The sequence below is a fragment of the Siniperca chuatsi genome, linkage group LG4, assembly GCF_020085105.1.
Source record: "Siniperca chuatsi isolate FFG_IHB_CAS linkage group LG4, ASM2008510v1, whole genome shotgun sequence".
Classification (NCBI taxonomy): domain Eukaryota; kingdom Metazoa; phylum Chordata; class Actinopteri; order Centrarchiformes; family Sinipercidae; genus Siniperca; species Siniperca chuatsi.
In genome coordinates this window covers 25,796,909-25,811,820 of record NC_058045.1, presented here as the reverse complement: position 1 = coordinate 25,811,820, position 14,912 = coordinate 25,796,909, and the positions used below count along the sequence as shown (strand labels likewise).

General features: G+C 40.0%; 1 protein-coding gene across 1 annotated transcript; it reads left to right on the top strand.

The window, feature by feature from the left end:
- The first annotated feature begins 7,825 nt into the window (after nt 1-7,825).
- Nucleotides 7,826-13,475, top strand: LOC122874995 (olfactomedin-4-like). Its single transcript, XM_044193654.1, has 7 exons — nt 7,826-7,992; nt 8,142-8,264; nt 8,443-8,661; nt 10,696-10,849; nt 11,096-11,323; nt 12,332-12,500; nt 12,840-13,475. The coding sequence occupies exons 1-7, from the start codon at nt 7,939-7,941 to the stop codon at nt 13,273-13,275; spliced, it is 1,383 nt and encodes a 460-aa protein (XP_044049589.1). The 5' UTR covers nt 7,826-7,938; the 3' UTR covers nt 13,276-13,475.
- The last annotated feature ends 1,437 nt before the right edge of the window (nt 13,476-14,912 follow it).

The window sequence follows — 14,912 nt, the reverse complement described above, 5'->3', positions numbered from 1 at the left end:
GTAGTCTATATTCCACCACACACCAGGCTGCATTTATTTTGGATGGGGATTTTAACAACACCAACCTAAGGAAAATCCTGCCAAGATACTACCAACACATCGGCTGCCCTACGTGCGGTGGTAACACGCTCAAGTCAAGGGCCTAGTTATAGTTAAAAGTGTGGGTGCAAGATTAGTGACAGGCAAGGGGTGGTATGGCAGGAAAATTTTTATTTTTTTAACACCAGAAAGTGCCATTTCGTGCAATGTAGAGCCTTTAATCATGACCAATAAAGCTGCTCTTTCACTATGATGCTCAGTTTATATTGCACTATTATATATAAAAATATTAGTTTTTCACTGTGTTCTGTACTTTCAGCAGTGAGTGACAGATAAAATGTTGTCTCAGAGTGTAGATAAGGCATATATTTCATAGTTTGTGAAGACAAATTACAAAGCTATGGAACTCATCTGGGCATATTTTGAATCAAAACCAAGTTTTTGTTGTGTTTGTGATCTGATTCCACCTTATGTACATTTATTTCACTTTCCAATCCACAGAAACCTTTGTTTTTTGCTCTTTAATATTCTTTCAAATAGGTCTAGTTTTTGTCATTAATGATAATTGCAACATTGAGACAATGACAAAGAAATAATCATATCATATATCGGAATTTTATTGTATGACAATAATCGTAAGGCAAAAATATAATAATTGTCACAGCCCTAGGCTGTAAAAATTTAAGAACTTTAAAAAAAGATGACTATTTAAATAATCTTTCCTCCTTTCCTCCTCCATCCATCATTAGCAGTTTTCTTATTTTTTTGGGAACTCTCCAAATATGTTGGTTGGTGGAGCGAGCTGCAAACTGTTTAGCTATGGCATACAGGTCAATTGTCGTTGTGCTTCTTAGGTATGTTTTCAGTCGCCGTAACCCTGAAAATGACCTTTTCTGCGGAGGCAGAGGAGCTTGAGGGTCCAAACCTCGCTAAAGAGGTGGGCAGCCTCACCTAACTGGTTGATTGCTGTGATTGCCAATTTCAGCACCACGTCATTGGACGATATTGGGTCATAGAGCATGCTCAGCTGCACTTTGAGCTTGTTGACAACAATGTCAGAGGAACAGTGCTTCAGCACAGCATCAGAAGAGCCCTTTTCCGCTCTGATGTTGTCCACGAGAAGCCTCTCCACACAGGAAACAGAGTTGTCCAACATGTGGAACCACTCCTCCAGAGTTGTGATTATTTTGGAAAGCAGAAGATCCCAGTGCTTTCTGTAGGTTTGTTTCATTGTGAAGATGGTTGGATCCTCTGCTTCCTCATCATCCTCACTGATTAGCCTTCTTGGTTTTGTTGTTGTTGGTGATCTTTGTGGCAAGAAACACTCTTGCCATAGATCTGCAAAGCATGAATGCGCAGCATGCTTGCTTTAAAGCAGTCTGTGGCAGCCTTGGCTTCGCACATTGTGATTATTTTGCCCTGCAAAACCCTGCTGACCATCTCAGCCATAGACTTACTTACTACACTTCCTCACAAATCAGCAAGCCAGATAAAAACCCAAATAACTAGAGCTGTTTTCCAAGGCCAGATGCCTTGCTTCCAGCATTATCCCTGTCAATTTCTGAGATGTTCTTGAGATCTTTGTGCAGAGGTTCTGAATTGTCAAGGATACATCTGATGGACGAGGCACGCATCCTCCATCTTGTCAGGCACAATGGCTGCAGTGCAGTCTGATCTCCCTGTTGGAGATTCTGGAAACTTGCCAGCCGCTTTGGGGAGTCCTGGACAAAGTTAACCAAATCCTGGACCAGGTCAATAATGTTCCACACTAATTGGACATCTCATGTTGCATCCTGCAGGACCAGATTGAGGATGTGAGAAGAACAGTGTACAAAGAAGGCATTTGGCTGCTCCTCTTTTATTCAGGACATCCTTTATTATCCAAGTAAATCTTCATAAACTTCAAAATGATCAGAGAAAAAGTGGTAGACTTTGGGCGAACGGCGCAGGGGCTGGACAGGTGCAGAACTGAGGACTTCGGTCAGACGGTCCGGGGGCTGGACAGGTGCGGAGCTCATCTCATGATCCCACTGGTGGCCGGTGGCGAAGGCAGGACCCTTCAGGAGGCCGGCGGCGAAGGCGGGTCCCTCCAGCAGAGAATTCAGTGGAGTGCTGCGACCCAGCACACGGTCCAGCAGACGGTTCAGCGGCATGCTGCGATCCAACCGAGGCAGGAGGTGGCTGTGATTCAGCAGTGACTAGGGGTGGCTGCTGCTGCGATCCAACCGGGGCAGGAGGCGGCTGTGATCCAACGGCAACGGGGGATTGGTGCTGCTGTGATCCAGTGGCGACGAGGGATTGGTGCTGCTGTGATCCAGCTGGGGCAGGAGGCGACTGCGATCCAGCGGCCACAAGGGGTTGGTGCTGCTGCGATCCAACCAGGAAAGGAGGCAGTTGCGATCCAGCAGCGACGAGGGTGACGACAGAAGCATCTGAAGCATTTAATTTTGGACATGATGCCCAAACCACTTTTTCCTTGCTGATAAGCCACTCACTCACTACTCTGATCAGCAGTGTTACCTCTGATCGCAATGCCCTGTATTGCAATAAAATAGAGTAACTCCAGGATTTTCATCAGTGCAGTTCTGGCCTTTTCACATTCTTTGAGTGCTTTAGGATTTGATGAAGCACAGTTAAGGACTAGTAAGCGCTGAATTTCAACTCTGCCTCCCTGTAAGCATATGACTTCTCATGGGTTTTGAATTTCATGCTTGCCTCCAGTTACCAAAACCTTGGGAAGGGAAGGCTTCTTCTCTGCATTTTAAAAATGAAAACAACTTTAGCTTTTCATCCATTCTACAGCTATGGCAGAAGGCTTTGTTAACTTCTGAGTCCAACTCAAGCCTTGGATGGTCTGTAAACCATGAGTATTTGAAGGACCTCTGAGTTGATCCAAAGGCTAACTTTGGGAACCGAATGTTTGGCTGATTTGGTGTCCTCTGGAAATCAACATCTGACCTAAAATTTAAACCAAAAGAAAAACAAAACTCATTCACGACTCAAGCTTTTTTCTTTCCTATTGGCCTAGGGTACACACACTGCAGTTAGTTAATCTCTCTCTCTCTCTCACTTTCTCTCTCTCTGTTACTTTCACGCTATCTCTCCCTATCTCTCCTTTGTAGCAAGTCCAGGCATGGTTGATGGTGACTTTGCCTCAATGCAGATGTTTGGGTTGCAACACAATACAAGAGTCCACAGTCCACAGTCCATATTAGGGTTGCTAAAGGTAGGAATATTCTCAGTTCTTGCTTAAAGTTAGATGGAAATTTCAAAATGTTCTCAACTTCGTCAAATCTATCTAGAACTCTCAGGGTATTCATGACATGGAAGATGTAAAAACATGTAAAACTATACAAGGAAAAGGTTTAGAGGATATTTGGGGATATCATTTCTATATCTTGTCCTTATGTATAAATCTGCAATAAATTACACTAAGGTATTGCTAATTAAATAAGACTTTTTTATTCTGAATGATTTATGTATTCAATAAATAATAATTAATATTATACTAGTGGTATATAGTATACTATTAGATTAAATTCTATGACTATACTAACATTATATTATTAAAATATTAATATTATACTACTAACATTATACTATTACATTTTACTAAAGTTATTGTTATAAATATTGCTCAGTAATCTTGTTTAAGTGTGGTTTGGGTTGTGTCGGTGGTGGTGTTTCGTGGGCCGGTCTGATTCAAAAAGTCCAGGCCATTTTTTGTTATCATTCCAGCCCTGCTGTAGTCCCCATGTTTCAAGCAGACCACCATTGTCCCTGTCACCAAAAAGACTAAAGCCCTCTGCCTAAACAACTACTGCCCAGTAGCGGTGGAGGTAGAAGGCCAACAGGATCATCAGAAGCCCCAACCAACCCAGCCACAAACTCTTTTACTTGCTGCTGTCTGGCAGATGGTACCACAGCACCTGGTCCCACACCACCAGGCTCAGGGACAGCTTCATTCTGCAGGCCATAAGACTGTTGAACTCTTGAGCTCTCGAGCTCGTCACTATGTCACTTTACTCGCACCATATTGATACATGGATGTCATTTTTACACTTTATACTACTGCCATACTATACTTACTGATAAACATACAAATTCTACTGCACTGGCTCCACCTGCTTACTTACCTGATTACTTACTTTTTACAACCAGTTTACATCTCAGGATATATCTTTATTACCACCTGTTTAAACCTGTACACATCATAGAATATATATTTATTTTACTACATGTTTATATACGCTGTTTATTCATCACAGTAAATATATTTATGTGCATACCTGTCTATAATCTTTTCTCATTACGTATATACAGTACATTTACTACATTACTGCACAACCTGTCTACTTTCCAGTTCATACAATTTACCATAACTGTACATCTGTCCACCACAGTATATTTTATTATTTTATTTTACATTATATTTTATTCCTATATTTTAGCTGCTGCACTATTTTATTTATTAGATTCTAATTAGATTTTACTTACATGATTTTTTAATACATATTTAGAGATAAGGAACATAAAGAATATAAAGAACCTGAACTTGAACTGAGCGGGTGTGGAATTTCTTCAGTGGATATTCTGTGTGCTCAGTGCTGAGTGGTCACATTCTGTTCCTGAATCCTGTAACCACATTTTCAGCATAGACCAACAAGTCCTCATACCTAAAGGACAGAATAGGTCATTTGCCAATGACTCTCAAAAAGACTTATATGACCGTCGGAGAGGACCTTCGTTGTCGTGGTAACAAACACGTGGTTAGCGTTGTGAAATGGTCGCAGGTTGGTCAGGCACCAAAACCACTTGGTCATGGTTTGGGTTAAAATAGTTAGTAACAGTTAGTGTCACGTGACGTAACTTAAAATAAGTCAACGTTTACATTTGGCTTCACACGGGACACAAATAGCGGTCTCCTGGGTGAAAGTCCTGTGTTTGACCCATCTATCCACCCTGGCCTCCTCCCTATGCAGACCATAGACTGTATATAAAGATGAACAACATGATAGCGGATGGGACGTGAGCCAAACTAAGAGTATACGTCAAATACATTTTTCTCATAGATGGTTTCTGTCATTTTAGGTAGTTCTTATCACGCTGATGTATGTTCACGTGTTCAAGTTTGGTTTTAATTAGTTACTTGATGCTATAAAAACCTAACAATAAGCATAAATATGGGTCGTAATAAGCTGCTTGCACAGACAATCTATACGGCCACATTTTTGTGGAGGACAGGCTCCTGCAAACCTACAAATCCAGAAAAATGCTGTATTAGTCCTCGTTTTCCCTCCACATTTGGATTTCCCTCCCATCATCCTGTTACATTACTGCAGCCTGAAGGATCAACAACCTCCAACCTGTATCTGAATGAGCAGTGGAAAAACATGTATTTAGCTCAGGTAAAGATATGACCTGAGGGTAATATTTGTTTCTGATCATGCACTGCTAAATGCGATAAAATACTTTTAATTGCTCCCATTTTCTTTTTAAAACTGGAGTGCGGGACTTTTACATATAAATGAATGTCCATTACTTTCAAGCCCTTGCAGGTTTAATTATTGTTAATCAATAAACAAAATTTCCTGGTTCCTGGCACTGGGTTTTAAAAGTGTTAAAAAATACATTAAATCTTGCTTTAAATTATCATAAATAATGCATTAGTTACACATTATTTAAGCAGGTGTTTTGTACCCTTATTATAAAGTGTTACCTTTAAAATTCCAACTCGACCAGCTACAAGATTAAAGTGCTGCATACACATTAATGGAACAGTAATACTATTCCAATAACATAATATATAAAACACTCTAATCATTCTGTATAATAAGTACAGTTGTATGCAAAAGTTTAGGAACCCCTGACAATTTCCATGATTTTCATTTATAAATATTTGGGTGTTTGGATCAGCAATTTCATTTTGATCTATCAAATAACTGAAGGACACAGTAATATTTCAGTAGTGAAATGAGATTTATTGGATTAACAGAAAATGTGCAATATGCATCAAAACAAAATTAGACAGGTGCATAAATTTGGGCACCCCAACAGAAAAATCACATCAATATTTAGTAGAGCCTCATTTAGCAGAAATAACAGCCTCTAGACGCTTCCTATAGCCTGTAATGAGTGTCTGGATTCTGGATGAATGTATTTTGGACCATTCCTCCTTACAAAACATCTCCAGTTGAGTTAGGTTTGATGGTTGCCGAGCATGGACAGCCCGCTTCAAATCACCCCACAGATGTTCAATGATATTCAGGTCTGGGGACTGGGATGGCCATTCCAGAACATTGTACTTGTTCCTCTGCATAAAGGCCAGAGTAGATTTTGAGCAGTGTTTTGGGTCGTTGTCTTGTTGAAATATCCAGCCCCGGCGTAACTTCAACTTTGTGACTGATTCCTCAACATTATTCTCAAGAATCTGCTGATATTGAGTGGAATCCATGCGACCCTCAACTTTAACCAGATTCCCAGTACCGGCACTGGCCACACAACCCCACAGCATGATGGAACCTCCACCAAATTTTACTGTGGGTAGCAAGTGTTTTTCTTGAAACGTTGTGTTCTTTTGCCGCCATGCATAACGCCCCTTGTTATGACCAAATAACTCAATCTTTGTTTCATCAGTCCACAGCACCTTATTCCAAAATGAAGCTGGCTTGTCCAAATGTGTGTTTGCATACCTCAAGCGACTCCGTTTGTGGCGTGTGTGCAGAAAAGGCTTCTTTCGCATCACTCTCCCATACAGCTTCTCCTTGTGCAAAGTGCGCTGAATTGTTGAACGATGCACAGTGACACCATCTGCAGCAAGTTGATGTTGTAGGTCTTTGGAGGTGGTCTGTGGGCTGTTTTTGACCGTTCTCACCATCCTTCGCCTTTGCCTCTCCAATATTTTATGTGGCCTGCCACTTCTGGCCTTAACAAGAACTGTGCCTGTGGTCCTCCATTTCCTCACTATGTTCCTCACAGTGGACACTGACAGCTTATAGTTCTGCGATAACTTTTTGTAGCCTCCCCTAAACCATAATGTAGAACAATCTTTTTTTTCAGGCCATTTGAGAGTTGTTTTGAGGCCCCCATGTTGCCACTCTTCAGAGGAGAGTCAAAGAGAACAACAACTTTCAATTGGCCACCTTAAATACCTTTTCTCATGATTGGATGCACCTGTCTATGAAGTTCAAGGCTTAATGAGCTCACCAAACCAATTGTGTGTTCCAATTAATCAGTGCTAAGTAGTTACAGGTATTCAAATCAACAAAATGACAAGGGTGCCCAAATTTATGCACCTGTCTAATTTCGTTTTGATGCATATTGCACATTTTCTGTTAATCCAATAAACCTCATTTCACTACTGAAATATTACTGTGTCCTTCAGTTATTTGATAGATCAAAATGAAATTGCTTATCCAAACACCCAAATATTTATAAATGAAAATCATGGAAATTGTCAGGGGTTCCTAAACTTTTGCATACAACTGTATTTTCACTTTTGATACTTGAGTGCATTTTGCTGCTAATACATCTTAATACTTCCGTACCTACATAAGTCAAACTATAGAAAGTCTGCTTGTAAATTAGTATTTTTATATTGCCCTTATATGTACCTTCCAAAAGGGAGATGTTTAGTTTGAAACGACTTTGAACTTTAAACTTCTTCATATAAAAACTTCCTTGCGCTGTTGCAATCCCAACCACAAGTAGGAAGTAATCGCATTCTGATGAAAACATGACACATCATGTGCACACACACTGGAAACACGTGCACATTCACTTACTCACATGCAGAGGTTAGTGGGAGTCTTCAAACGTTAGAAGCTGCTGCTACACTCAGACACACTGTCATATTCAAACTGGGTTCAGGGACTGTTTCATTTAGCTCTGCTCTCCACCATGAAGCTGTATGTGATCGTTCCGCTGTGTGCTCTGTTCACCCTCACCCAACAGGTAAGGAAACACTGACAATACAATGATTATTGTTCATTTTTTAAATTACTTTGATCATACACTGCCCATTTCAAATGTAGACATACTACTTTACTTATGCTATTTAGTATTTATTTTTTACATGCCAAGTTTGATATTCTTGATTTTAGGCACCTTCAAGTGATAAGTGTACGTGTGAGTTGACTAATTCAGCGAAGGCATTCCCTCATGACAAACTCAGCACAGTGGAGGACAATGCATCAAAATGCAACAGCAACATCACCCCACAGAAGGTAACTACTCGTGTTATTTTGTAAACCAGACTGTAAAGAACACAACCTCCCCCAGCAGCTGTAAAATAATAATAATAATATTTAAAATACAAAAAACCCAGACTGCTGTATGTATGCATTCATGCTGAAGGAGTCCTGAGTGATGTCTGAACATGGTGTCTACCTGCTCTCTCTGCAGACTCTGGAGCTGAAGAGTCTGCTGCTGGGTTTGGAGCGACGTCTGCCCCAGCTGCAGGAAGATGTGTCGATGCTGGAGAGGGAGGATGACGGAGAGCTCTATGCAGTTCTCAGCCTGCATGTGATAGAGAATGAACTGCTGGAGATCAAGCAGCTCATCGACAGGCTCAACAGCAGCACCCTGGGACACCAGCGTCTAACTTCTGAAGCCACTAAACAGGTAGATTCATACAGCGTGACAACCATCAGCTGTTCAACACTGACATAATTCAAGAAAGCAGCATCTGTGTGCAAGTCTACTCAAAATGTAGATTGATGTTTGTTCAGAAAAAATTATACATGAAAAATATCTAGTATAATATTTAAAGAAGCACTAAGACTTTTACTGCACTGTCCCATAGAATGACCATGATGTGCAAATCTGCAGAAGTCAGTGACCATGCAATCTACTGAGATTTCTGGCTTTGAAAGTAATTTATGTCCTGTACACTATTATTGAAACTCTTCCCCTGTTACATTTTCATAGTCAGAAACTAATGAAAGAAGCTTTCTGTTGATAGTGATGCAATGCTCTTGTTCCTTTAAAAGAGTACTCCACTGATTTAGCATTGCACCATTATAACATTGTCCGACTCATGATGGAAAGTTTAAAAGTTTAAAAATTAAAATGAAAAAGTATCAGTTTTAAAATCAATGCAGCAGAACCAGATATATCATCTTTTTTATTCCAATCATTCTTCCACTACTGTAGCCTCGAGCTGCTTGCCTCAAGCAGAGATGAGGAGTGGCCTACAGAGGTCTGGTAAACTCACTTCTTTCTAACTCCACACCCAAATTTTTTTCATTGTCAAACTTGTAGTCTTCTACTCCAACCCATGTTGAATCAAGTAACATCACTTGGGGTAATTTTTTTCCCACACACCTCACTCTGAAGCCACAAAACGTTCCTTTTTAAAGTGGCTGTAATATATATTTTTCTATTAACAATGGATTTAATAACTATGTGAAAGGTGACGCTTGAAGTGACAAACCAACAAAGAAGTATCACCCGTTGCTGCAGTTCCCCTCAGCTCAATGGAGATTTTTAACATCTTTCAGCTCATTGTTTTGGTTTTACGGCCCACCACACAAATGTTTTGGTTCAGTCTCACCACTCTCATCAGCACCGTTTCCAGTAGCAGCAGGCAGCTGTTTTCAGCAAAACTGCTCTAATAATCCACTGTGAGCTACCTACAATGCCTAACAGCAGACAGAAAAAGTTAGCAACTAGCTATGGAAAATTTCCAAAACATCCATCCATCCATCCATCCATCTTCTTCCGCTTATCCGGGGCCGGGTCGCGGGGGCAGCAGCAAAACATAGCTACAGTAAAATGAGGTTTAATATTGGACTTACATTCATCAGGTGGCCAGAAACACGACTCCAAATAAATGATAATGTTGCTCCATGTCTGCTACATGTGTAAATAGGCAACTGTTTGCTACCACATTCACCATATCAACTTTATTAGGTGATAACATGTCGATGTTGTGTTTACAGCTTGATGTGCTGCCCACATGTGGCCATAAAAACCTATTGATGCAGGTTTAAAGGCACCATGTGTACGATTGTAAAATTCTACCTTTGCTTCCATCTGGTGGTATCAAGAGTGACAATGGCAGACAGCAATGCTTGTTGCATCATAAAGATTCTATAATCACACACAGTAACTTCAGTGTATCCTATGAAAATTTGAGCCAAAATGTAAAGACAAATAGAAGTGTACTGATGCAGAGCCCCCTGTTGACTTTGAATGCATCACCACGAAGAGTAGCTACTGTTACAATACAGTAGCTAATGGGGATCTGATCAAACAAACAAACTCATCACGTATGTATAGAAACAACTTACACATTTAATACGAGGCAGCTAACATTGTCATCTGCCTACCAGCTTGCATTTTGAACAGGAACTCATACAAAATGTTTTTCAAATTTCAAAATTGTACCAGTCTTTATATGCAGTCCCGTATTTTATTTTGAAAAACTAATTCCATATGAGAGTTGTATTATCAAGGTAAGCATTGATTGTTGTGAGTTTAGTGGTGAGGTTTGAAATTAATAGGTAAAATGTCTGAATAATATTCTTTCTTCATCAATGTATAAGCTAGTCCAGTTTGTCTGATGACAGGTAATGCTGCATTCAAGGAAATTCATATTTGCAAAAAAAAAAAGACTTGTATTTTGGGACATCTGTTCCTGCTGCTGTCTCTCAGCTGGAGGACATTAGTGCAGAGATGCAGGAGCTGGAGACGTATGACACCATGCAGGTGGTGAAGAGACAACAAGACAACCACCGTCTTAAGAGAGACCTGGACCAGTGCAAGAACGGATTTCACCCCAGCACCCAACCCACTCAACCTCCACATGGTATGTCCCAATAACACACGACACACCAGAGTGTAGGGAGAATTTTTTTTTTAACTTCTTTTTGATTTTCACTGGAAACCACCAGATAGATAAGAAAATGATTCTGGTTATGCTTTCAGTATAGTTCGCAGCTCTCAGCACCAATCACCACAATTAGGAAGTAATTATCAACCAGCTGTACTTATGTAGTTTCCCTACATTTGCATGATTTCTTTCTCTCTGCTTCTGTTGATATTTTCCCCCAAGGTAACTGTCCCCACGGCCAATTTCTAAACATTACTGGGCCGAGGGTATACACAGCAGGAGAGTACCCTGGCTCCTACAAGTATGGAGCCTGGGGACGGGATCCCAAACCAGAGGCGGGGAAGGAGAACTGGTATTGGCTCGTAATGATGACCTCCAACAATAGATACTCCAACTACGTCCGTCTCTACTCCAGCCTGAGCTCACTCATTGTTGGGGTGAGCGTCCCAGGTAAGAACTCGTCTGTTTTACTTTTAAGTGTAAATGTTAGAAATGTGCAACCTTCCAGCTCAGTGTGCATACGGAAGCAATACATACTTCTAATGAACAATAGAATGTATTAAAACCTTACTGGTAATTACCATGATTATGTTGAAATAGAAGGGTTGGTGGAGGGCAGATTTTCTATTCTTTTTATCAAATATGCACAAAGCTTGGGCAAATATATATATTTACAGTATATATCTCGATATACACATTCTCTAAAATAACATACTGTAAATTCTCAAATTGCGCAAACATATGATGATCATGAAGCATTGCTGTAGATTAAATTACCCAACAGCATATTAAGTAGTGGTAGTAATAGTTAAACTTAGCTCATGCTTAAACATCTACAGCAGTAAAATGCAACATACACAATAATGCAGCCGTAATATTTATCCAGAAACATCATATATAATAATCAAACACCGACCATTTCACTGCACAATGAGTACTTTAAATAAATTTTACCTAAGTAAAGGTTTAGAATGCAAAACTTGTAGTGGAGTATTTTCAAAGTGGGGTTGGTATTAGAACTTTTGATTAAGTAACTACGCCGTTGTAACGTTACATAAACAGGGAATTTTTATTTATTTTCTGTACTAGCAATCACAACACACAGCCTTTCACTAACTATTATACTGCAACCTGAGCATATCTACAGACTTTATGGCTGACAAAAGTAATGTAAGTACACTTCAGCGGTATGTCAGCCAGTGCAACAGTGTGGTGTTTAATAGGTTTTGGACAACAATGGAGGGCAATACTAAGTAGAATCAATTCACTGTTGGTTTGGGTCTTTTCATGGGATTTATTGACAAAACGAAAAATATAGAATATAACCAGACTTATCCTTTAAAAAAGTAAGGCACACAAAATACTATGGATTGCTTTCTTTAATATTAACAAATGATAACAATACTTACTTATGATGACATTCGCTCCTCCCCCTCATGCTTCTTCTTCTTCTTCCAGGTAATGTCCAGATCCACTCCTCTAACCCAACCACCAACACTATCCAGGGTCCAAATGTTGTGCTGTATGGAGAGGCCTTGTACTACAACTGTTACAACCAAGATGCTGTTTGTCGATTCAACCTCACCAGCAAAACTGTTAACACCTTACAACTACCCAAAGGCACCAGGTTCGCTCCTCAAATTAGTCTTTAAGCTCATTATTTGAATGGGTGTTGCCGATGCCAGAATGAATGCCTTGTTTCTACAAAAAATAACAAAAGTCATGAAATCTTCTACATTTGTATCTACATGTTGAATTCCGTAGTTTTGTAAGAACAACAAAACAAGAATATAAAAAATAGAATGTGTGATTCACCCTGTGTAAAAGATTATATATGTTTAAAATTATGAATGTGCAAAGTCACAGCATAGCATAATGAGTCCAAGAAAACTAAGATACTAATACATTGTTTTTGACATTTTCATTTCTAAAAAAGGAAACATCACTTCTGTCCTGTTTCTTTCAGGTTTAACTCAAAAGGTAATTTCTGCCACCTTGATGAATGCTACCCGTTCACCGATCTCGACCTGGCAACAGATGAGTCAGGCGTCTGGGTGATCTATACCACCACCCAGGACTTTGGCAACCTGGTGTTGTCCAAGGTGGAGGAGGGTGAACCGCTGACACTCAGCCAAACCTGGCACACCTCAGTCTACAAGCAGGGGGTGACCAACACCTTCATGGCCTGCGGTGTGCTTTACGCAACACGGTACGTCAACAAAGATGTGGAGGAGATCTTCTATTCGTTTGACACCACGACTGGGGTAGAAAGGTTCAACATTGGCATTTTGATTAACAAGATGTCGCCCAACATTTATGCCCTGAACTACAGCCCTGTGGACCAGATGCTACATGCCTACTGTGACTCCTACATGGTCTCCTATAAGGTTTTGTTTTCGTAATTGGATAATGCTGACAACATTTTCCATAAAGACCTGTGTTTAAATCAGGGCTCTAGCAATAGTGACCAGCACGGGCAAATAAAGGTCAGTCATAAATAAAGGCTGGACAAAATTCTCATGTGTGCACTCCATGAAAACATCACACTGGAGAGTGATTAGTAGGAGTTCCCCAAATAAAAGCACAACATAACAAAAATGTACATCCTTGTTTTGTCGAACTTTACACAGTCAGTGTATGTGTGTGTCTTTCTTCACCTTAGTGAGGGGGATGCTTTCCAGCTCCCTCACAAGATGCAAAGGTGTATAAATCTTGTTCAAATCTTCCTGCCACAACTGATCAACAATATGCAAAATAATTTTAATGCAGTAATTCAGCTGTCAACCATATCTAACTGCTTTACTGTTTTTAATATAGAAGAATTGTAAGCTTGTGAATGCAGCATGCACAAAGCAACACTCATTGTGTGTTTGTCCAGGTTGGTGACTGATTATACACATTTTCACCTCACTTCAGGTGATAAGCTTGAGGTAGAGGTGAAAATGTGTATCATTCGGCAATTGTCAGTTGGCTATTCCGCCTTAATGACCCAAACAGATTAAACATACATACAGACAAAAACAACATCACATAGCTGATAGGCCTATAAATGTTTATATGCTCTCCCTACATCTTGAGAAAAAGCAGCAAAATAGCTCTCTTGGCTACAAGAGTCAGGAATGGACATATGTGATGGACAGTCACATTTCTATCGGGCCACATACAGTATAATTTTACACTTGTTTTTTTTTTTATTTGGTGATGAAGCAAAAAAATTGCGGTGCTCCAACCCCTCAGCACTCACAGACCTTGTGTCAGTTTCAGGCAAAATTTTGTGTTTAAAATGATGCACAAGACATCAAGAATACGGCCAGTCATCGAGGTACCAAACCAACACAGGCAAGGAAATAGCCCCTAAAGAGCCGTGAGATGAGAAATGTTGCTAATAATCCCTCATTGCACAGTAAAATCACAAATAAAGCAAGTACGATCAGTCAAAGTTGACCTAGGAAGTTGGTCTGTAAACTGTTGTGAACAGACAGTTCAAGTTGTAATTTTACAGTTTGTTTTATCTTTAACTTTAACATATATTTGACCTTAACCTAAGGTTTGTTTAAATCCTGTCCGATCATCTAACTGCACACAATTATCAGCAAGGGGGCACAGGGTTTTCACAGGTGGGCACTCCTTTTTACATGGTCATAAAGTGTACTTTTATAATTTTTTATTTATTTTTTTAGTAGTGTAACATTATCGCATTTGAGTTTGGCCATATTGAGTATTCAGCCAAGGCCAAGCCATAATCTCATTATAACACACACATACACCAATGTATCACATAACCAATAAACAAAATGATAACCTTTACCGTTTCACCTGATTTGGCTTTTCCCAACTGAGATCTTCAGGTGGAGTAGTTGGTGGAGGTTCCAGTCCAAATGTTAAACTTGAGCTGTTACTGTGTGTGCTAGCCATTGATGGTGCTAGCTAAGGAAGCTACTGCAGTGGAGTCTGCACTAACGTTAGCCGAGCTGGCTTGCTGTGTAGCAGGGCGAGAAGAAACATTGTTGATCGCGCTTGGAGAAGTTGCCTGGGATTT